The 22900-nt window shown below is 53.1% G+C and overlaps 1 protein-coding gene across 4 annotated transcripts in view; it reads left to right on the top strand.

Moving 5' to 3' along the window:
* TCEA3 (transcription elongation factor A3) overlaps positions 1–22171 on the top strand; it is a 29998-nt gene extending 7827 nt beyond the window's left edge. The window contains exons 2-15 of one of the 4 annotated variants that reach the window (XM_073317924.1): positions 4509–4571; positions 5609–5714; positions 6878–7040; positions 7943–8017; positions 8838–8906; positions 10655–10723; positions 11020–11103; positions 12539–12616; positions 13248–13411; positions 14194–14255; positions 15931–16080; positions 17197–17343; positions 18249–18320; positions 19738–22171. In XM_073317924.1, coding sequence (XP_073174025.1) covers positions 4509–4571; positions 5609–5714; positions 6878–7040; positions 7943–8017; positions 8838–8906; positions 10655–10723; positions 11020–11103; positions 12539–12616; positions 13248–13411; positions 14194–14255; positions 15931–16080; positions 17197–17343; positions 18249–18320; positions 19738–19746 — 1311 coding nt within the window. In that variant the 3' untranslated portion in view covers positions 19747–22171. Of the gene's footprint in view, positions 1–4508; positions 4572–5608; positions 5715–6877; positions 7041–7942; positions 8018–8837; positions 8907–10654; positions 10724–10986; positions 11104–12538; positions 12617–13247; positions 13412–14193; positions 14256–15930; positions 16081–17196; positions 17344–18248; positions 18321–19737 lie in introns of all 4 variants that reach the window. The other 3 variants (XM_073317923.1, XM_073317927.1, XM_073317926.1) reach the window with 3 other exon arrangements.
* Positions 22172–22900: the final 729 nt, after the last annotated feature.

The following is a 22900-nucleotide window of genomic DNA, read 5'->3' as shown; positions in this document are numbered from 1 at the left end:
CTGGAGTTTCGTGTCAGCAGCTGCCTTGTACTCTCAGAAAGCTGGGGTGGGACCAAGATACACACTGAGATGCAATCTGGTGCCAGTCCGTTCCTCTCCTCTTGCTCTGCTGCCAGTATCCGTACTCTTCTGCCTTTCCATGTGTGACGGTCCACGTGTAGAGAAGAGCCAGGACTCTGCTGTTGTGACTATCCAGGGGATTCTCATATTGAGACTCCTGAACACAGACAAGCCCCGTTGGTCTGTCCTCTGGCTCTCGGTGCTGCCTAGAGTCGCCTACCGGGGTCTCCCTCGATCCTGGCCAGGTCTCCGCAGTTAAGGTCGGGAGGGGCTGGGGCCTGTTGGAGATGCTTTACAGTACAAATCCAAAGCAGATGCGTTTCCGCACTTTGGCCGGGCTGAGAGAGCGCGCAGAAACTGGAGAAGACCGAACCTCCTTTTCATCTGCCTCTGACCGTGACCTCCCCCTGTCAGGAAATAAAAAATGATAATGAAAAAAAGAGTTTTTTAAAAAATGTGGGTCAACGTTTTTGTTTTCTTTTGACTCATGGCGGTCGGATAATAGAGAGACATTTTAACCTTTCCCTCTCGCTTCTCTTGAGCGGGTAATTTCACAGGAATAGCTGCAAGATGCATGTATCGTGTGAGTACATATGGTCTACTGGGAAGACCTGTCCTATCAGCCAAAATGAGTGATTGGTGGTTTTATACACCCTGGGCAAGATTCACAGTTGGTGTAAATCAGTGTTGCTCTGTTGACTTTAATGGAGCTGTGCCAATTGACACCAGCTGGGGATCTGACCTCTTACTTTAACCTTCATCTTCCATGTAAACTAGAACTAAAATAATTTTACGTTGGTAACTCATGGCAAGAAAAAAGAACTTAAGAACTCTAGGTCAAGGGAAGAGAGAGGTTCTCAGCTGAGAATTGAAATGAGAGGGAAGGTCAATGGGGCAGTGAGATCATCGAGGTTCTCCAGGTGGCAGTAGCTGTCGAGATGAAGGCTATCTCACCAAAATCAGTGAACGGGATACCAAAAGTGGTATCTGTCTGGCTATGGTACTTATCTGTCCCCGATTCCTGGAGCATCTGAGCGCTTCACCATCTTTAAGGTAAAAAGAAAAGGAGTACTTGTGGCACCTTAGAGACTAACAAATTTATTTGAGCATAAGCTTTCGTGAGCTACAGCTCACTTCATTGGATGCATTCAGTGGAAAATGCAGTGGGGAGATTTATATACATAGAGAACATGAAACAATGGGTGTTACCGTACAGACTGTAACGAGAGTGATCACTTAAGGTGAGCTATTACCAGCAGGAGAGCGGGGGGGAGAGGGGGAACGACCTTTTGTAGCGATAATCAAGGTGGGCCATTTCCAGCAGTTGACAAGAACGTCTGAGGAACAGTGGGGGGTGGGGGATGGAATAAACATGGGGAAATAGTTTTACTTTGTGTAATGACCCATCCACTCCCAGTCTCTATTCAAGTTTTTTTATCCAGTTTGCAAATTAATTCCAATTCAGCAGTCTCTCGTTGGAGTCTGTTTTTGAATTTTTGTTGTTGAAGAATTGCAACTTTTAGGTTTGTAATCGAGTGACCAAAGAGATTGAAGTGTTCTCCAACTGATTTTTGAATGTTATAATTCTTGACGTCTGATTTGTGTCCATTTATTCTTTTACGTAGAGACTGTCCAGTTTGTCCAATGTACATGGCAGAGGGGCGTTGCTGGCACACGATGGCATATATCACATTGGTAGATGTGCAGGTGAACGAGCCTCTGATAGTGTGGCTGATGTGATTAGGCCCTATGATGGTGTCCCCTGAATAGATATATGGACACAGTTGGCAACGGGCTTTGTTGCAAGGATAGGTTCCTGGGATAGTGGTTCTGTTGTGCGGTGTGTGGTTGCTGGTGAGTATTTGCTTCAGGTCGGGGGGCTGTCTGTAAGCTAGAACTGACCTGTCTCCCAAGATCTGTGAGAGTGATGGGTCGTCCTTCAGGATAGGTTGTAGATCCCTGATGATGTGTTGGAGAGGTTTTAGTTGGGGACTGAAGGTGACGGTTAGTGGCCTTCTGTTATTTTCTTTGTTGGGCCTGTCCTGTAGTAGGTGACTTCTGGGTACTCTTCTGGCTCTGTCAATCTGTTTCTGCACTTCAGCAGGTGGGTATTGTAGTTGTAAGAATGCTTGATAGAGATCTTGTAGGTGTGTGTCTCTGTCTGAGGGGTTGGAGCAAATGCGGTTGTATCGTAGAGCTTGGCTGTAGACAATGGATCGTGTGGTGTGGTCTGGATGAAAGCTGGAGGCATGTAGATAGGAATAGCGGTCCGTAGGTTTCCGGTATAGGGTGGTGTTTATGTGACCATCGCTTATTAGCACCGTGGCGTCCAGGAAGTGGATCTCTTGTGTGGACAGGTCCAGGCTGAGGTGGATGGTGGGATGGAAATTGTTGAAATCATGGTGGAATTCCTCAAGGGCTTCTTTTCCATGGGTCCAGATGATGAAGATGTCATCAATATAGTGCAGGTAGAGTAGGGGCATTAGGGGACGAGAGCTGAGGAAGCGTTGTTCTAAGTCAGCCATAAAAATGTTGGCATACTGTGGGGCCATGTGGGTACCCATAGCAGTGCCGCTGATTTGAAGGTATACATTGTCCCCAAATGTGAAATAGTTATGGGTGAGGACAAAGTCACAAAGTTCAGCCACCAGGTTTGCTGTGACATTATCAGGGATACTGTTCCTGACGGCTTGTAGTCCATCTTTGTGTGGAATGTTGGTGTAGAGGGCTTCTACATCCATAGTGACCAGGATGGTGTTTTCAGGAAGATCACCGATGGATTGTAGTTTCCTCAGGAAATCAGTGGTGTCTCGAAGGTAGCTGGGAGTGCTGGTAGCGTAGGGCCTGAGGAGGGAGTCTACATAGCCAGACAATCCTGCTGTCAGGGTGCCAATGCCTGAGATGATGGGGCGCCCAGGATTTCCAGGTTTATGGATCTTGGGTAGCAGATAGAATACCCCAGGTCGGTATTCCAGGGGTGTGTCTGTGCGGATTTGTTCTTGTGCTTTTTCAGGGAGTTTCTTGAGCAAATGGTGTAGTTTCTTTTGGTAACCGTCAGTGGGATCAGAGGGTAATGACTTGTAGAAAGTGGTGTTGGAGAGCTGCCTAGCAGTTCTCCTCACCGCCCCAGCGCCCTGGGAGTCAGGGAAGTGCTCTTATCCCTGTTGTACAGGTGGGGAAATTGAGGCACAGAAACCAAGTGACTTGCCCAAGGTCACACAGGAAATCGGTGGCAAAGTAAGGAATTGAATAGGACCTCCCACCCCTAAGGTTAGTGTCCTCACCGCTGGGCGATCCTTCTTCTCCTGGACTGAGGAGAATAGAGACAAGAGAGCAACTGTTGCTCTGTTATGCTAGCATAAACGCAAAGTCAGGCCGCTGGCTTCCAGAGTCGCTCTGGGCGTATGCTGGTGTAGCTAGCAAAAGAATTTGGCACAAGGCCGATGAGATAAGCTGGGGTCAATCTATGGCGGGTTTCAAAGACCCGGGCATTTTAAGGGAGGATGGCCTTGTGGTTAAGGCGCTTCATCTGGATTAAGTCCCATCTCGGTTGCAGTCTCCCTAGATGAGCTTGGGCCAGTTGCTTCGTCTCTCTGGGCCTCGGTCCCAGGTCTCATGCACTGTGCCTGCATTTCTCCAGCGAGAGAAAGTCAACCCCACAGACAGACCCTGCATTTTCTACCTTTGCTGTTCTTGTCTTGCATGTGTTTGTCTTGCGGTGTCTGCTCGAAAACGAGATTGGGCCTTAGCAGCAGCAGCAAGGCCAGTTCCAGCCCATCTCAACAAACATCTTCTCTTTTCCCAAGGGACAGTTAATGCCATCTTTAATGCCAGACGAGGCATTTTTCCTTTCTAAAAATTCTCTCCAGCTCACGGGAAAGGGAACAAGGGATGCTGTTAAAATGGAAGCCCTTATTTAATACTGGCTGTTTCCAGTGCTTTAACGGTTTTTCCTTCTTTTGGGCATCTTTACCAGAAAGTTCCAAGGATTTTGAATGGCTCGTTTGCCATGGCACTAAGCAGGCGAAGGTCTTGGCAAACCAAGCCCGGAACCTTATTTAAGTCCGTTTAACGTAGTGACTGGGCTATATCAGCACCTTTGGGACCTTTCTTTCTCCCACCCTTTTTTCTGGCTTCTCTGCGCTCTTTGGGGTTGTCTCTCGCTCCGTGTCTGTGCAGCGCCCAGATCTCAGTCAGCACCTGTGGGTGCTCCGGTGATCAAGTAATGCATTCTTCTCTCCGTTGCACCAGTTCTGCTCTCCGTGAAGCGGCAGGGGTGTCGCTGCGGGGCACAGTTTGGCCAAGGGAGGGCAGTTTAGAACAGGGTTTTGGACATGATGCCTCTGTTCCCATCACCCCTTCGGCACCCTGCGATGCAAAGGCTGTTTCCAGGGGGTGGTTGTCCACGCTGGTGTTTCAGGGCTCACTGCAGCTTCTGTTTGACCTAGGACGGAGCTCTTGATCTGCTGAAAGAACTGAACGGCTACACTATGACCATCGAGCTGCTGCAGGTGAGGGGGAGTGGGTGGAAGAGAGGGAGGCGCATAACTCCAGCATATAATGGGTTACTTGGATCTGAAGAAGGGGCAGTACACGGGGGAGGTAACATGGAATTCAAAGTATGTTACAAGCACTTGGTGTGGCTCTTTGCCCCCCTCCTGTTGTGGCTAGGCCAGCTAGAGCTTGCCAAGCCTGCTACAGCCTGGGCTGAGGGAGCAGGGCCTTATTGAGAGGTCCCAGGTTCGATCCCCGTGGCTGACAACCCACCCAGAGATGAGATGTGTAAGCTGGGCTGCCCAATGTCTAATGGGAGAGACGTTCAAACCACTTGAGCTCCAGCCATTTCCTTTAAGAGGCTTTTTAAATAAAACGTTGGGTCAGACTGCGAGGGACCTGTCAGGTTATCAGACCAGCTCCTAAACGACCGCTCTTGCTAGCGGTAGGGAGGGTCCCACCATGTCACTTGTTCTCTCGAGATGATTTCAAAAGCGAGCTGTGATTGTCCTTTGCTGTAGTCCTGTCCCCTCTCTGGGTCCTTCCTCCACCTGGGAAAGCAGGGGGCTGTAAGAGCCTGCTGTCATGAACTTTCCTGATGTATTCCCTTGGCCCCACACCAGAGGAGCAGGGGGAAGAGGAGCCATACCAGTTTCTATCCATCCATAATTGTATTTATTAATATTTATTTATTATTTGTATTATTGTCGCACCTAAGAACCCCAGTCATGGACCAGGGTCTCACTACGCTAGGTGCTGTACAAACACAAAACAAAAAGATAGTCCTTGTCCCATCTAGCCAAGGTACTGACATGGCCCCCATTGCTGTAATATTTGAGCACCTCATCACCACACCTTGGGAGGTAGGGCAGCTCTATTATGCCCATTGTACAGATGAGGAAACCAAGGCACAGAGCGGTTAAGTGATTTACCCAAGATCACACAGGGAGTCTGCAGCAGGTTAGTGTGTTAACCACCGGGCTACCTTTCCTCTCTGTTCTGCCTCCTTCTTTGATCTGCTTAATAATAAACAAACATCCATGTGTGTTCCCAGTCCACGAGAATCGGCGTGGCCGTCAACACTGTCCGGAAGCAGTGCTCGGACGAAGAGGTGGTGGCCCTGGCGAAAATCCTCATCAGGAACTGGAAACGTCTGCTAGGTGAGAGATCCTGAGGCTGCTTCAGCCTCACGAGTAAAATGCTAACTGGCCCCGAAACCTCTGAGGCCCTTTGATTCTACACAGTCCTTAGGGTCTCTTTACTCCCTGGGATACAAACAGCTAATGGGCCTGGCTGTTGGTTTTAATTTGGCAGAAGGGTCATTAGGTGGCTTATTGGTGAGAAGATCTGGACAGAGCCATGTGCAGAGTGGGCAGGTTGTGTTTAAGTGACACTCCTGTACCTGGTCCTGACTTTCAGGGCAGCTCTGTCCGTGCACCCACTAATCACAGTAATGCCTATATCCTATATAACACTTTTCATCAGTAGATCCCAAAGCGCTGCCTATCTTTAATGATTTTATCCTCACACTCCACCTGTGAGGCAGGCCGGTGCTATTAGCGAGGGGAAGCTGAGGCACAGAGAGGCTACATGAGTGCCCACGATCTCACAGGAAGTCCACGGCAGAGCAGGAAATTCACCCCCGGTCTCCTGTGTTCGAAGACCACTGGCCCCTCCTGCTCACCATGGAAACCCTCCATGCTGTTGCAAGTCGTAGGTCCACATGCAAGTTCTGCCAGCGAATGCAACTCAACCCTGACCTGCATCTCTCTTTGCTGGTCCAGTCCTGGTTCCCCATGCCCTGCACCTCAAGCCTGAGCTGCTTGATATTCCAATCCCAGAACTCTACATAATCCCTGTCAGTGCAATCCTGACCAGAAACGAATGACCTCTTCTCTAGTCGATGGCCTGGACCCAGCGGTCATTTGGACCCAAGTCTCAAAAGATAACAGTCTAATGCACTAATCTTCTGGGCCACCAAGTCCCCTGGTAGCAGAGGCTTGGATTCTGTGGGCTGCATATGGGTCCGGAGTCTGCTGTCATTGAGAATGATGTAAATCAGGAGTGATGCCACTAAAATCAGTGGAGCAATAAAGGCGGAAAATTGATAGAAGGGAGATCTGAACCTGGCCCTTGATAACACTGCCCTGAATGCCCAAGTGGGCCACTGATTGAATTTCCCCAAGCCAAGTGCTCGTGGTGGTTGTTTTTTTCCGGCCAGTATGAAATTATTACTAGCTTGGTGAATAACAGTGCCCCTCCCGCCCCCTCACATTTTAGTTTCAGTCAACGTCTGGGTGACAACCTGATCTGTTCTCCTTAGAGTCCTCGGGGACCCCGAAGAGAGAGAAGGCTCTGGAAGGGCAAAAGAATAAAAAAGAAAAAAGTCTCGACTTTCCCAGCTGGCAGCCTGAAGGGGCGAATTCCCATCCAGTGAAACGCTGCAAAAGCCCCGCTGAGAAGCACAAGGAAAAGCACAAAGAAAGGTATGAGCTGGCCCCTGAGGTTCTTAGACTGTCAGGTTTTGGTAAGCAGTAGCCATGCCCTGGTGATAGGAAACAACGATAATAATAAATCAGTCAGTTAGCCAAGGCATAGGAGTAATCACTGGTCAGGCTGTTGAGGCAGATAGAGGCAAAGGGTCGGATCCTCAAAGGTATTTAGGCACCTAACTCCCATTGATCCTCTTTGGGTTTCAGTCCCCACTTGTAAAACAGAGGAACCCGCACTGACCTGCCTCCCAGGGAAGGTGTGAAGGAAAATACATTAAGGACTGTGAGATGCTCCAGTACAACTGTGATGGGGGCCATATAAATGGCCAAGATAGATAATAGTCATGTGTCAGACTACATCTTCCATGATGCACCAATCTCCTCTTTTGGAGAGGGCAGGTGGTGCATCATGGGAGTCCACTCAGCAGCCTAAGGCCCAGATCCTCAAGGGTATTGCGACACTTAACTCCCATTGATTTCAGGGGAGTTCCTGGCTGTGGTGCATTATGGGACATACAGTCTGGCCAGGGAGCCCAGCCCATGTCAATAGGAGTTATGTGCCTCAATACCTTTGGGGAATTAGGGCATAAGTGACTGGCCCCAAGGTCACACAGGAAGTTTATGATAGTGTAAGGCATTGAACCCAGGTCTCCCAAGTCATGGGCAAGTACGCTAACCACTGGACCATCCTGCCTCTCTGCTCACCATGTGGCATCTACAAATCCATCCCTTTTTTCCAGCTAGGTGTAGCCTTCCTGCAAGTCATCCCTTTGGACCCACTGAAGTCAGCGACAGAACTGAATGGAATTAGGATTTGGCCTCTAGCTTCTTAATGGCTCATCCCTTTATCCTTTAGGAGTTAGTAATTTGCTGCATTTTTTCCCCTTCTTTTAAAGGGACTTTCCCAATCATAAGGCAGTGGGCCCTCTTCCTGGCTTGAAGAAACATTCATCGGATCAGAAACAGGACAGGTAAACTCCCCAGCATCCTCCTTATTGCTTGGATCCGGGTGAGGGGAAGACATGGTGGCGTGCAATTTTTTTTCAGCCTGATGGGTGTGGACACCTATGGCATACCCGCCGTTGTATATTTCAGCTAGAGCCGCCCAATTCCAATTCAGGCCACTGCAGCCGTTTCTACCCCCGAACGTAGCCGTGGTGTAAAAATCCTCGTGAAAACGTGCGCCTTCCCCCAGCAAATCATGGTGGCACAAGCGGGAGAAGTGTGTGTTTAAAAAAAAATAACATAACAAAAGGAAATAAACCCAGGTTAAAATGAGAGTGAGGAGAAAGGGAGAGCGGTCTCCAAATTACTGAAGGTTTCTGTTGAGGGAGGGGATCATGTGCATGAAATCAGAGCTGGGAGCTAGATTTGGAGTTCATTGATTTGGCTGAACCAAAACCACACACCTGAACAGCCCAGGACTTGGATGTGTTTGAAATCGAGGACCTTGACTCAGCTTTTCAAACGAGAGTAGATCAGGGCGCACCAGGGAGCATTTAGTGCATGGTGGCCAGCTAGTGTTGTAGATTCACACCCCAGCCTGCCACACAGTGAGTTTGTGTGTAGACATAGCCCTTAGTTGAAAGATAGGGAAGCTTTCAGGGGAAGGAAAGTGGAGAAGACAGCGAAATGAAGGGGGTAGCTCACTTTCTTTTTCATTTCTTGTCTAGGGCTTGAGGACGGTTTATAAGACAAAAATAAGGGGGAGGGGGCGGAAATCTGATGTACTAAAAATAGAACTGTGCGGAAGAGCAGAAACCCCTCTCCCTGAACCCCCTCTCTCCCCAGGAAATCCAGCAAGTCCGGCTCTCACACGGCAACCCCAAAGAGTCATTCTGCAGACTCCAAGCCAGACAGGTACTTGCTTATGTGCCTGCAGATCCTTTATTTGTGGAGCAGCACTTACAGGGCAGGGGCAATGCGAATAAAGTCACACAGGGCTTGCGGTGGACGGAAATGACTCCTCTTGTCTTCCAAGGTCTTAGATCAAACCGACAGTGAGTCAGTGACAGAGTTGGGAATAGAACCCCAGAGTCCTCCAGCATCAGAGCTGATAACACGGTCTGCAGACACCAAGCCTTTATACCTGTGTGAACGCATAACAGAACCTGGCTCTTTTATCTAGCACCTTTCCTCAGTAGAGCACCAAGTGCTTTTGCAAAGGAGGTCAGTATCACCATTTTAAAGATGGGGAAACTGAGGCACCGAGCACTCTGACTTGTCCGAGATTACCCAGCTGGCCAGTGGCAGAGCCAGGAGTAGAACCCAGGTCCTCTGAGTCCCAGTTCAGTGCTCTGGCCACTAGGCAGCAGTGCCTAGAAGGCAGGCTGCATCACTATACTATTCTCAGTGCTGTTACTGAGACCCATTCATCAAGTGTGAGTGATGCAATTCAGCAGTTACCCGAGGGTTTATAATCGGTGTTTGGCCTGTAGCAGGGCTGTTGAGACTGCTCCGAGCTGTGCCTTCTGTAAAGCACTGTGGGGACAGATAATCGCGCGACCCACGTTATGTCCAGTGGCAATATCTCAGACGTGGCCTGGCCACTCGCCTCCCAAACCGCCATGAGTTTAGGGCAGGATTACAACAGGCGAAAGGCCTCAGCAGCAGCAACTGGCGCTGTCAGGTATTTCTAGACCCACAAAGATTTGGAGCCAGATTCTTGACGGATGCAAAACTCTGAAGGGCTTCCAGAACGGGGCCTAGGGTTTGGCCGGTTATAGAAACACAAGCTAGTTGGGAAGCTCGGAGCTGGATCCCGTTTCAGAATTCTGCCGAAGCCAGGGTCGGATCTGGGGTTTGGGCTGGGTTCTGTACAGAGAGAGCAGCCAGCTGCTACGATCAGATCCCTGCTCCGGGTGCGGCTTCTCATTCTGTGCAACTCACCGTGGTGCTTTTGTTGCTTGAAGGGTCTTCTAAGCTTAGGAGGGAAGAGGGCCAGAATTTGGCTCATTAATTATGCAGGAAAAGGTGGATTTTTCCATTCCCTGCAGTCCCAAGGTCGAGACTGGATGTCTTTCTAAAAGATCTGCTGTAGCTTGTGCGGAAATGACAGGGTGAGGTTCTCTGGCCTATGTAACGCAGGAGGTCTGACGAGGTCCCTTCTGGCCTTCATATCTATGAATTTGGATGTTTTGAGTTATTCTTATGCTTTACAAGTCTCAATACAATAATTATATCTTCAGAAACACAGGAGTTCGGTCTGCCAGGCCCCCGCTCAAACCATTACACCGTACTCCCCCTCAGAGCTGGGAACAGAACCCAGGAGTCCTGACTTACAGGCCTTTTGCTCTAACCGCTAGGTGACACTAATGACTGGGGGTCTGGCATAAGGGTTCCCTTTATGCTTGAATTCTCCAGTTGCAAGAGGGGTGAATAGGTGGTGTGATGAACCCGCTGTGTTTGCAGAAGGCTGACTGGGTCGGGGGAGGAGGGTGGATGACCGGTGACCTGTTCCACTGGGGAAGACATGCCACTGCAGTTGGCACATGCCCCTGGGCAGCTGGTCATGCCAACACAGCTGTCAGCAGAGAGGGCTTGGGGGCTTTGTGCCAGGATCTCAGCTGAGCTAATCTCTCTCCTCTCTGTGTTTTTTCCCTACGAAGGGAGACCAGCAACTGCAGAGCCCTTCCCGCCACCTCGAAAAAGTCGCACTTGGACGGCAAGAAAGAGAGGTAGGTGTTTTGTGGCTGGATTGTGGCACATTTTGCTTCTCTGTCTTTGGAAGAGTGGCATGCCCAGCTCAAAACAAGGCATCTTCCATCTGCCACCACCTCCTCCACATGGCAGTGACCCGCCTTCTCTTAATGCCCTCTTGCAATCCCTGGACAGGATGCCCCGTTCACCAGTAAATGCCCTCTTTAAGGATTACCAGGCCCTGTGTGCCCCCTGGTTCTGTGGGTGTTTCCCTCCTGAACCCCTGTTCTCTGCACTTTAGGACATGGCCCTTCCTCCCCCGCTTCTCTTTCAGGAGAGACTCTACAGACTCAAGATCTTCCACCATCACCGCTTCCTCCTCCTCTTCCTCCCCTCAGAAGAGACCATCGGTGGAAAGGTAAGGGGGAGGCTCATTCCTCCAGCCAGCCCTCTAACGGCTGGGATCTCACCCTGTTCCCTCCTAGAACCCTAGAATCAGACAAAGGCAGGGCTGGAAGGGACCTCGAGAGGTCATCAAGTCCAGCCCCCTGCGCAGAAGCAGGGCCAAGTAAACCTAGACCAGCCCTGACAGGGGTTTGTCTAACCTGTTCTTGAATAATTCCAATGATGGGGATTCCACAACCTGGCCGGGAAGCCGGTTACAGAGCTTAACTCCCCTTGCCGTTAGAAAGTTCTTCCTAGTGTCCAAACTAAATCTCCCTTGCTGCAGATTACGCCCTTTACGTCTTATCCTACCTCCAGAACTTCTTGTCCTCCCGGGGGGTCTATTGCAGGAGAAGGAAGGTGGGATTCTGAGGTCCAATGCAGGGGATGCCTGTCCCCAGTGCGTGATGGAGCTCTGTGCGCCAGCTGGTCACTCTGCCCTAGCCGGGACAGGTCGTGGCTCCAGAACTGGAGTGGGTAGAGTGAGTTAGAGGACATCTGGATGGAGGTTCCTTGTTCGAAGGTTCTTGGATACCATGTCGCTGGGCACCAGGCAGAAGCCTAGAAAGAAGTGGAGGAGGCAGGGAAGCCGTGATGAAAGTCATGACGTGCTGATTCCCCCAGGGGGCTCCGTCTGTCATGGCAGAGCGAGGCTCTCAGCCAGCAGGAGGCAGTAAACATCACACTGGCTTTGCAGAGTTGGGGCGTCCATGACCTGTATCCCTCTCTTTCAGCATTGTCTGAAATGGCCCTGGGCATTATCCCCAGGGGTATGTCTATACTGTGTCAATGTAAACACCTGCAGCTCGCCCATGTCAGCTGGCTGGGGCTGTGGGGCTGTTAGATTGCGGTGCAGACATTTGGGCTCTGGCTGGAGCCCGGGTGTTGGGGGAGTATCCCAGAGCCTGGGCTCCAAGCCAAGCCCAGATGTCTACACTGCAATTTTATAGCCCTGCAGCCGAGCCTTGTAAGTCCAAGTCAGCTGACACGGGGCAGCTGCGGGTGTTTATTTACAATGCAGACATGCCCCAAGAGACCAAACGCCCTTCACCGAGGGCTTGGAAGGCATCGCGTGCTGGCCGTAGAGGGCTGTCACCTCAGATCCCACAATGCACTTGGGCGTTTGCACACCGAGGGCTTGAGCCAACGCCAATGCAAGTCAATGGAAAGACACCCGCTGCGTTCGGAGGAGGTTGGAGCAGGCCGTTAGCTCTGAGCGTTTGATATCCCACCAGCCGATCTCATCCCTGACCATCTCTGTCCTTGGTGCTTAGACCATGCCCATCACCGTGGTGTCCAAGCACGTTACAGATCTATTGCTGGGATCCCCAGAAGAACCTCAGCCCTTGCTCCTCCGCTCTCTCTGCTGGCATCACATGCACTGTTGCCTCTCCCTGTTTTGATTCCAGGAGGCCCTCTACAGGCTCCAACCCAGCTGCCTCTCCCCCTGGCTCTCGGAAGAACTCCAGTGATGGCAAAGAGGAAAGGTAGGGGAGGGTGGGAAAGCCTCGTGGAGATGACGCTGGAGGCCAGCCACTATCAGAGGTCCAATGCTTAGAGCAGTAGCTTGGGATTCAGGATAGCTAGGTTCAAGTCCTTGTCTGCCACAGATTGCCCATGTGACCTTGGGCAAGTCACTTAGGCCTAGATCCGAGAAAGGTGTAGGGAGGACAGATACATTCCAGACGGTGAGGTGCTCAGCTTGTAAGGGAGTGGGGGTAAATACCCACGATGAATGGATCTTTCCAAGGTCCATGAGCAGAAGAGCGGGAGAACAGTCAGGAGACATCCCCAGGCCAGTGTGGGCTGGATGGAGTTTGCAGGGGGGTTAGTGCTGTGGAGACAGCCCCATCACAGCATGGAATGGAGGGGCCGTGGGGCTTGGAGGTCTGAAGACGCTCCCTCTGCCCGCATGGAGGGGAGCAGTACCTGGGGGCTACAGGTAGCCAGTATGGGGTAGAGAGGCTCCTGGGAAGTGAGGTAAGTGTCACACAGGGGGATCCCTTGCAGGTGAAGATGCTTTGGGTTGTGCCGGGAGCCCCTCCTCTGGTTAGGGCTAGCAAGAAAGGTGCCTTGTCTTGTGGCTTCCTGGTGTGACAGCCTGTCTGTTCTCTCCAGACCCAACAGTGCCAAATCCAAACCCGAGACCCCCAAGACTCCCAGCAGCCCCTCGAGCCCCACGTTCGCACCGACCATCTGCTTCCTGGCGTCCTGCTACCTCACGGGAGACTCGGTCCGGGACAAGTGCGTCGAGATGATCTCGGCTGCCCTGAAAATGGATGGTGAGAGGGGGCTGGGGTTGGGAAGGGGCCGTCACCTGGGGCAGCTCACAGGGCGGACTGATTTTGAGGCATCCCTTTCGCTGGGTGGAGGCAGAGCAGGAACAAGGGCTGGGATTGTGACCGGAATAGGAGCCAGTCACTGCTGGGCGCTTTGGCGGTTTTGATGATTGGTTTAGTTGCTCATTGCAAAAAACCCACACGGCCAAATTTCTCCTGGGTGTAACTCAATCGGCTTCCACCAGGTCATGCCTTTCGATGTGCCGTGGGTTTGAAGGGACACCCCTCACTGCTGGTAGGACCGAAATTTAACCTACTGGCTCCTTTCTTACATCTCTGTGCAAACTGCAAACGCTGTGTTGTTTGCTGTGTGTGTTTAAAACAAGCCAACTGTTTCACAGCCAGCGGGTCAGCACTTCTCAGAGCAACCCTGCAATAACAAACCAGTGAGCGTGGCCTGGAGTGCATAAGCAACCCTCCAATAATGAACCTGCACGGTACTTGTGAATAAGCCTACGATAATCATTTATCGTTTGCTGCTCACAAGCGACCCTGCACTAACAAACAGGTGGGTATGGCCCAGTGGTTTGCAGGCATCCCTGCAGTAATCAACAGAGGGGATACAAATCAATCTGAAGGAATTCGGTTTCGGTGTCAAACTTGTTATGCCGATAATTAGTGGTTTCTTTGAATGCTGCTTTGATGAAGCCTGTTGTACCTTTCGGCACGTTCTCTGGGTTCTGAAGTGTGTTCACCCTCCTCTCTCTCGCTCTCCCCCGCTTTAGATGATTACAAACAGTTTGGAGTCAACTGTGACAAGATGGCCTCTGAAATCGAAGATCATATCCTTTGGCTGGCTGGGCGGTGGTTCGGTTTGCCTGCCTTGCTACTGGGGACCGAGCCTGAATCCAAGGGTAGCCCTGCCCCTCTTGGCCTGTTGGTGGGGCTGGAACTTAGAATCTCCCCCACTGCATTTAGCTAGATGTAAATTTAACAACAGCCGATGCCTGTCCCGGGGTCCGGAGGTCCGAATGCACCGCTAACAAAACGATAAACCCCAGCATCATTTCGACAGAGACGCAGCCGGCCAGACACCTCCGCAGGCTCCTTCCCTCCCCTTCTTCGCTTACCCTCAGCCCTCTCCAGCAGGAGAATCTTGCTGTGTGCCCAAAGGCAGGCTGTTTCAGAGCAAGATCCAGAGTCTTGGAGCCCCCGCAGAGAATGCCCTGCCACCCTGCCAGCTGGCCCCTCTCTTTTATAACGAGGGGAGCCAGCTCGGGTGCCCCCGCTGATGGTGACTGTGTGGCGCTCTAAGCAGGCACCCGGTAGGTCTCCACTGCATCTGGGAGGTGGCTACAGCACCTGTAGACTCACCCAAGCTAGCTTCACTCGAGTAACAGCAGGAGGGAAGCCGTGGCAGCATGGATGTGGCAGGAGGTACATACCCAGGCCACTACCCAGGCTGCTGGGGCTTCGCTCCTGTTGTTACTCAGCTAGCTTTGATCAAGGCTGGCTCGGGTCTGTCTACACATGCTGCACTCACGCCTCTGATTGCAGCGTAGCCAGACCCATAAACCTACAGGGGGGCATGTCACACACAAGTGGGTTACTCCTGTGCCCCCAGAACTCTCACTGTAGTCAGTGGGAGTCGTCCTGTGCTTCAGGGGCCCCCACAAAGGTACATTGCTCAGGTTTCGGCTTCAGCCCCATGTGGCAGGGCTCAGGGCCCCGGACTTCAGCCCCATGTGGCAGGGCTCAGGGCCCCGGACTTCAGCCCCATGCGGTGAGACTTGGGCTTTCTGCCCTGGGCCCCAGCTAGTCTAACACTGGCCATGCTTGGCGGACTCCCGGAAACCTGCTTGCGGCCCTCCAGGGGGCCCCGGACCCCTGGTTGAGAACCACTGCATTAATGCACCGGCGGGCTGGAGCTCAGATGAGGTATGTTCTGCACATCGCCACCTTGTGGCTGAACGGTGCAATGCAGTGTAGCATTCCATTTCAGCTTCAGCAAGGTGAAGGGGAGGTTAAGTGGCCTGCCCTGCCCTGCACCTGTACCTTACAGGGAAGCTACCATGTAATAGAAAAGAGATTAGTGAGAAGAGGGAGGACTGGATCCTGCTGGCAAAACATTCATGATTTCAACAGGAGCAGGGCCAGCCCCAAAATCACTGGTCTCCAATACAAACTCAAGTCTCAGGCCAGGTTTAATGAAGGCAACTCTGGGTCTGTTTCCTAGAGAGCCTGGGGTCCAGCCAGGGCTTGGCATCAAAGCTACAGGAAGCTGAAGAGCTTTGCCTGAGTTCTAGGGTTTGTTTGAATCCAAACGTTGAAAGCAAAACCTAGGGAGGTAGAAACTTTGGAAGATGTTCCCACGAAACCCCAGAGTGTGGCCTGGTTCTCTGGGTGTCCCAAAGCCCAGATGGGCCCCTCTAAGGGTATCCACTGATACCTGTACATTCATAACCCACCGCTGCGGTGTCCTGTCATCCTTGGGCTCTTATTCCTTGACGGTGCCACATATCTTCCAGGAGCTGAAGAGCACCGACATGAAGTACCGCAACCGCGTGAGAAGCAGGATCAGTAACCTGAAGGACCCCAAGAACCCCAACCTGCGGAGGAATGTGCTGAATGGAGCCATCTCCCCCAGCCTCATTGCTAGGATGACTGCAGAGGTGAGTAACGGGGTGGGAGGTGTGAAGGGAGGGGGATGCCCGGTGACTGACTCGGAGAAGAATTGGGTCCGTGAGAGATCATTTCCGTCTGCGCGATTGCTGGTGGGAATCGGGCAGAGCTTAGCAGTAGGGCAGGAAGCTGCTGACACGGGAGGCTGCAGGCCCAGGGGCACTGGAGGTGCTGTAGGCTTGTCGTAAGAGCAGGGAGGCCAAGGCAGCACGTCACACGCAGCATCACTGAGTCTGGCGGAGGCAGCCTGCCAGAAGCGGTGAGTGAGTTTTCCACGTTGCTCCGCGGCATCCCCCATGTAGATCGAGGACAGTTGCAGGGTGGGGATGAGGTGGCCAAAGAATATGTGAAGCACCCCCTCTGGAGCTCGGGCTGGAAATCCCACATCCGGTGGAAACAAGGCCCATTGTCATAGCCTAGTCCCCATTGTACATGCTGCAAAATCCAAGTGTAGTTTGCTTTCTCTGCCCAGGAGTGTCACAAGGCCGGAATAGTGGGGGTTGGGGGCTGCAAGGTAGGGTTCAGGGGCATTGGCAGAGCTGTGGGGCAAGCCCAGGGCTGGAATAGCAGGGGGGCTTCAGGTCAGAGTTGTGGGGCATCAGCAGAGCTCAGGGCTGGAATAGCAAGGACGCCGGAGGACAGGAATGAGGAGCATCAGCCAAGCCGTGCGTGAGGAGCCCAAGGCTGGAATAGCAGCACGTGGCTGCACCTTGGGTTGGAGGTACGTGGGCAGAGCTGTGGGGAAGCTTGCAGGACTGGGACAGCAGCAGGGGTGCATTGGGAAGGGGACGTGGGGACCCAGGACTGGGATAGCAGGGAACGTCACGTGTCAGGAGTGAGAGGTCTCGGCCCAGCCAACTCTCTTGGTCTCACACTTGCACAGGCCCTCAGTGAGGTCGTGCTGCTGGTGGATTGTAAGAAGATTCCCATCTGATTTCAGATGCAGAGATGGCAGGTGGACCTGTTTGCGTGTGCTTGTCTGTGTGTGCGTGCACTGGAGAGAAGCTCCTCCAGAGACTCTGGGAACCTGGGAGTAAGAAAATGATGCGAGTAGAAATACCTGTTGGCCTCTGTAGCTCTGACCTGGGTACTGTGACCCATTGCAGGAAATGGCGAGTGATGAACTGAAGGAGCTGAGGAACGCCATGACTCTAGAAGCCATCCGGGAGCATCAGATGGCGAAGACCGGGGGCACAACCACGGACCTTTTCCAGTGCGGCAAGTGCAAAAAGAAGAATTGCACTTACAACCAGGTGGGCACCTTGGGCAGGGGGCCTCCAGCCCAGAGCAATGGCTTTGGTGCCAGTCCCACCTGCAGGGAACGTTCCACCCACTCCAGGGTCAGTGTGGAGAACTTGGCTAGCCCACTCCGACTTGCAGCAGGTTCAGCAAATGCCAAGGGCCATCAAACCACAGCCAGCTAAGGGCTCTTAGCCACCTGGAAATACAGTGGGGTCCTGCTTACCTGAATCCCCATTGCCAGACCTCCCTCTCTAAAGGTCTCCAAGCTGGTCTCCTTCCCCATCGACTTTCTTGCCTTCGAGTCTTGCTCGTCTGATAGTCCAGAGAAATTTGGGACCTTCCAACCAGGATTCTACTTTACTGTGACGAGTTATGTCCCTGCAACCTTAGGAGGATTAGCCCAGAGACCCGCGGAAGACCAGAGGCTTCCAGTCAGGCCCATTGCCCCTCATGCCACTCAACCCCTGGACTGCATCTGTTTCCTTGTGGGGGAGGTGGCTCCTGGAGGTTCAGCCGTACCACCCCAAAGCACAAGACCTTATCCAGGCCTCTTGCGCCTGCAAGGCTGGGCTGGAATTTAGGGGAGGATCGTACTTTCCTGTGGGATATCCACTACTTCCTGCTTCTGCCTGGGGCTGAGACGCAGGGAGGAGCAGAGGCAGCTTGGGCAGCACGATCCGAAATAACAGGGAAGGAGGAGAAGATAAAAGGAACTTTTCAGATATGGGAACTGGTTTGTGGTTTGGTGGGGGACTGAGTTTTGGGGAAGGTCCGGGGCGGTTCTCATTCCATCTGCAAGAATTCCCTTCCTCCTCCATCCCCAATGTCCACTCCCTCAGAGCCTGGAAGTTAGAAGGAATCAAAGCAGACACTTCCATGCTCCCCGTTGAGTCTGCATGACTGGTTTTCTCCATAGGTCCAGACGCGTAGCGCCGATGAACCCATGACAACGTTCGTGCTGTGTAACGAGTGCGGGAACCGCTGGAAGGTCTGTACTCATTGCTCTCCTTCGAGGGGGAGACAGAGCAATTGCTCTGGAGTGTAGTGTCCATTTCACCCACACCCAGCATGGCGTTCTAGAATGCAGTGTCCACATCTCAGCCCCCTGCATTAGGTGTTCTGGAACACAGCGCTCTGGTGCCACGCTCTAGAGTGTTATATCCACGTCTCCTTCCCCTGTGCTCTAGAACAGTGGTTCTCAAACAGGGGTCCGGGGCCCACTGTGGGGGCCGCGAACAGGTTTCAGGGGGGGCCGCCAAACCAGGCCACTGTTAGACTCGCTGGGGCCCAGGACAGAAAGCCGAAGCCCTGCCATGCGAGGCTGAAGCTCGGGGCCCTGAGCCCTGCCTCCTGGGGCTGAAGTCGAAGCCTGAGCAACTTAGCTTTGCGGGGGGCCCCTGTGGTGTGGGGCCCTAGGCAATAGCCTTGCCTACTGCTCCCTACCGCCGGCCCTGGCTTTTATATGCAGAAAAAAGTTGTTGTGGCCCAGGTGGGCAGTGGAGCTTTTATAACATGGCTGGCGGGGGGGCTGTTAAAAGTCCTGTCGGCAGTGCTGCCCAGCTAAGGCGGGATAGTCCTGTTCCGACACCGCGCTGCACCCCGGAAGCGGCCAGCACCAGGTCCAGCTCCTAGGCAGGGGAGCCACGGGGCTCTGCCAGCTGGGTGGTGCCTGCAGGCGAGAGCTGCGTGGAGCCACTTGCGGGCCTCTGCCTAGGAGACGGACCTGCCGCTGGCTGCTTCTGGGGCGCAGCGCAGTCCATGGTGCCAGGACAGGCAGGAAGCCTGCCTTAGCACCCCCGCTGTGCCGCTGACTGGGAGCCACCCGAGGTAAACTCGTGCCTCAACCTTGCGCCCCAATCCCCTGCCCCAGTCCTGAGTCCCCCCCAAACTCGGAGCCCCTTCCTGCACCCCAAACCCCTCATCCCTGGCCCCAGCCCAGAGCCTGCACCCCCAGCCCAGAGCCCTGATCTCCTCCTGCACCCTAACCCCCTGCCCCAGCCCAGAGCTCCCTCATTCCCGGCTCCACCCCGTAGCCCTCACCCCCGCACCCCAATCCTCTACCCCAACCCTGAACCCCTCCCACACCCTAAACCCCTCATCCCCAGCTCCTTTGGGTCGCCGGCATCAACAGTTTTTTTAAACTGGGTCGCCAGAAAAAAAGTTTGAAAACCACTGGTCTGGAACTCAGTGCCTGTTTGTCATCCCCCTCCAACCTAAAATACACCAGCAAGTGTCCTTCTGGATTCCTGAATCTCATTCTCTCTCTCTCTCTCTCTGCACCCTCCAGCAACGGGAGCCCACTCCTGAACCGACCCTGGTCTCTTTAGTGGTGTTTTTGCTAGAAGCTTAGTTAGCCCCAGCAGGAGAGGAGTCACTCACTTGTTCCCTCCTGTGTTGTCTTCCAGTTCTGCTGAGGCCGCTCCTGTTTGCACCCGGGCCACCCGCGGAGACGATGCAGCCAGACGGCAAAGGATTATCTCTGACCATCTAAATTTGAAACTGGGGGTGGGGGGAGGGGAAGGGAAGAGAACTAACCTGTTGAGAGAGGAGCTGAAAGTCCCTCCCTTTTGGCTCCCGAGAATGTAATGAGGATTCACTCACTGGCTAGAGGGAGGGATTGTTTGGCGTTAGGGGTACCCGAGCCTCAAGCCCAGAAGGTGCGATGCCAGGGTGCCAGTCCCTAGGAGACTCCTCTTTTTTGATGTCTATATTTTGACTGGAGTGATCATTGGAACCCTAGCCTGGAAAGACCTGCTGGGTCATTCTAGTCCATCACCCTGGAGGAAGCAGTGGGTGCGTGGAGCATGACAGAGCCCAGGGGAAATCTGCCCTGCCAGAGGTTTTGGGGTGCTGTTTGTCGAGCTCACAGGAAGTAGCCTAGCAGCAGCCGAGGTGCCCAGCCCCCTCGCCCGTGCTCGTCCCTTTCATTGGCCAGGTTAAGCTGACCCCTGTTTGTTTTTATGAGCTGGGTGATCCCTGAATCTCGGCGGCCTGTCTCTGGCGAATCTCCCTGTTATGCATGGGAGAGGGGCTTTCCAAATCCCAGGCAGCATTTGCTTTCGGAGGCAGAGGCTTCCTACTGTCCCCTGCCCAGGGCAATCCACAGGCCGGTGTGTCTCAAATTGTCATTCCTGGAGTGAAGACTCCCGTCTACCCCCCTCTGCCTGAACCGATCTGGAAGGCAGCTCTCCGGGGCTGTGTCGGCATCAGTCCTCGCACAAGCCACCAGGGGGCACCGAAAGCCCCTTCCACTCTGCCCTTGACAGCACCCTGGGGATGCTCCCGCTCCGGGTTCGGAGCAGGTGGAGTCCTGCTGGCTGACACCCAGGTCCCTGGGCTGCGATGAAGTATTGCCAGGGGTGTGCTTGGCTTCTGGCATGCGTTTTGCACGGACGTATGTGTAACTGGCTGCTGGGAGGGCTGGTCTCCTAACAGATGGCGTTTCGGCTCTGGGATGGGGGAAGTACCATGAGAAGAGACCAGTTCTCCCCTTATTTCAGCCCCACTATAAAGGGCTGTTGGGGGCAACAGGCGCCATACAGGCAGGCAACTGCCACGCTGTTTGGGCTCCCCCAGACCCATAGGCACAGCCTTATAGGCTGCTCTCTGGCTCCCCTGGGCAGTTCTCCATAGAGGATCTACTAGGTATGCATACCCTGTAGAGTTAGCACTCAGCTCCCCTTGTCTTCACCGGGCTCTCAGGCTGCTTTGTGGTGTGTGGATGAGAGGGATTGTAATGGGTTTGAAGGTGGCTGGGAATTAGGGTGCAGTAGAGGAACCAGTAGAACAGCGGGAGCCTTCTCACCCAAATCAGGGCAGACATTCTCTTTACATGTGGGTATTTTCCCTGAGTGTGGTCACAACACACCAAACTCCCCCTGCAAAAACAGCTAACAGAGGGAGATAGACTGCCTTTAATTCCTCCTCTGCTGGCATTTCGGTGGTGCAGTCCTGGAGTATTAATCCTCCAGCCAGCCAGTGAGGGATTTCCTGCCCTTCAGGGGGAAGTCCATTGAATGACAGCGAGCTCCTGTTTTAAAACCAGTGACCCTCCTTTCCTTCCCGAGAAGATGAGAGCTGAAGATGCACAGGGCTTTAGCTGCACCTGTTCGTGGGTCTCTCCTTCCCATTGGTGACTTGTTTTCTGCAAACTGGATATTACACGAAGACTTGATCCTAATTCCCTGCTACACTTGATCCTGGAACCTGATTTTAAACCCCACACCCCGAAGTGCAGTTACTCTTCGTTGTAAATAATTGTGCCCTTTCTTGGCGGCTGCCTCTGTGTATCCTGATTCCAGGTGGGATTGGCCAAGGAAAATTCCAGGCGAGGGAGGCTGTTCTTAACGGTACGCCTGACCCGAGAGGAGCAGGAGTCACATGGGGGGAAGCTGTTATTCAGCGCCACCTCCTACCTTCAGCACCAAACTTTTGGGGGGGTTAACCACTCTGAACTGGGGAGACTTTTGAGCTTCACCGAGCGAGACTGGAAATCACTGGGCCCCATGCTGACAGGCTGAAGGAGGTAGAGGAGTGGCAGGATAGAGAAGAGAAAGCACGGGGGTGGGATGGGATAGAGGGTCAGAGCTCCTGCCACCTCAATCCTGCTCTTATGACCCACTTCAGGCTCAGCACAGACAGGGCTGGGTGCCTGCCTGCTTTCATCCCTTTATCTCCAGCAGTCAGGGGGCCGTGGCGCTAGTCCCCTGCCATACACAGCGTATGGATCAGCCAGCTTTGTTTTCTCTCGAAGATAGAATGTGTCCCTGCTCCCCCCAAAAAAGTGGGGGTGAAAGGGAGAGCAAATCTCCAGCTAGAGCAATAAAGGTGTAAAGAGTGTTGGCTGGGTATTTGTGCTTTCGAACCCCAGCATGCTGGGGACTTAGCCATTCTTACTGTAATGTTATACCTCTCGTGCCTTTCTGCCCAAATCCCGTCACCAACGCGATATGGACAGTGCTGCTGACATGCAGCCAGCTCTGGGGTGGAGGGTAGCAGCCAAGTGGCACACAGAATTGGGAGTAGGGGTCATTTAGGCCAAGGTCTCCAGAGCAAAGTCTACTCCACCGCAAAGTGCCCTGGGATCTTTAACGTTCACACAGAACAAACAGGCCCTAGGTTTGCGTTTGCATAAGTGACTGGGGGTGCCTCGCTTTATGGTGTCTGCTAATGGGCACCTGGTTTTGAGAGGTGGGGGCTGAGTGCTTTCTGAAGGGTTCTCACGCTGAGCACCCCAAAAATGGAGGCATCTGAAACCACAAGCCATTTGTGCCTTCATCTCTGTTAAGGAGGCTGCAATGCCTAGTGGATAGAGCATTGGACTGGGGCTAGTGGGTCCTGCACGCTATTCCTGGCTCTGCCATTGGCCTGCTGTGTGACCCTGGGAAGGCATGTCCCTGCTCCGTGCCTCGATTTCCTTGCTGGCAAAATAGGGCTCACGCTACTGACCTATATTTGTAAATCTGCTGGGAGGAGCTGGGTATTACTATGTTGAGGTCTGCTCTGGCAGTGACTGTATCCACTGGAATTATGCTGATAGATGCGTGAAAGGGGAATGGTGGAACAAAG

Source organism: Lepidochelys kempii, chromosome 19 (genome assembly GCF_965140265.1).
Source record: "Lepidochelys kempii isolate rLepKem1 chromosome 19, rLepKem1.hap2, whole genome shotgun sequence".
Classification (NCBI taxonomy): Eukaryota; Metazoa; Chordata; order Testudines; family Cheloniidae; genus Lepidochelys; species Lepidochelys kempii.
This window is presented reverse-complemented; position numbering and strand designations above follow the sequence as displayed.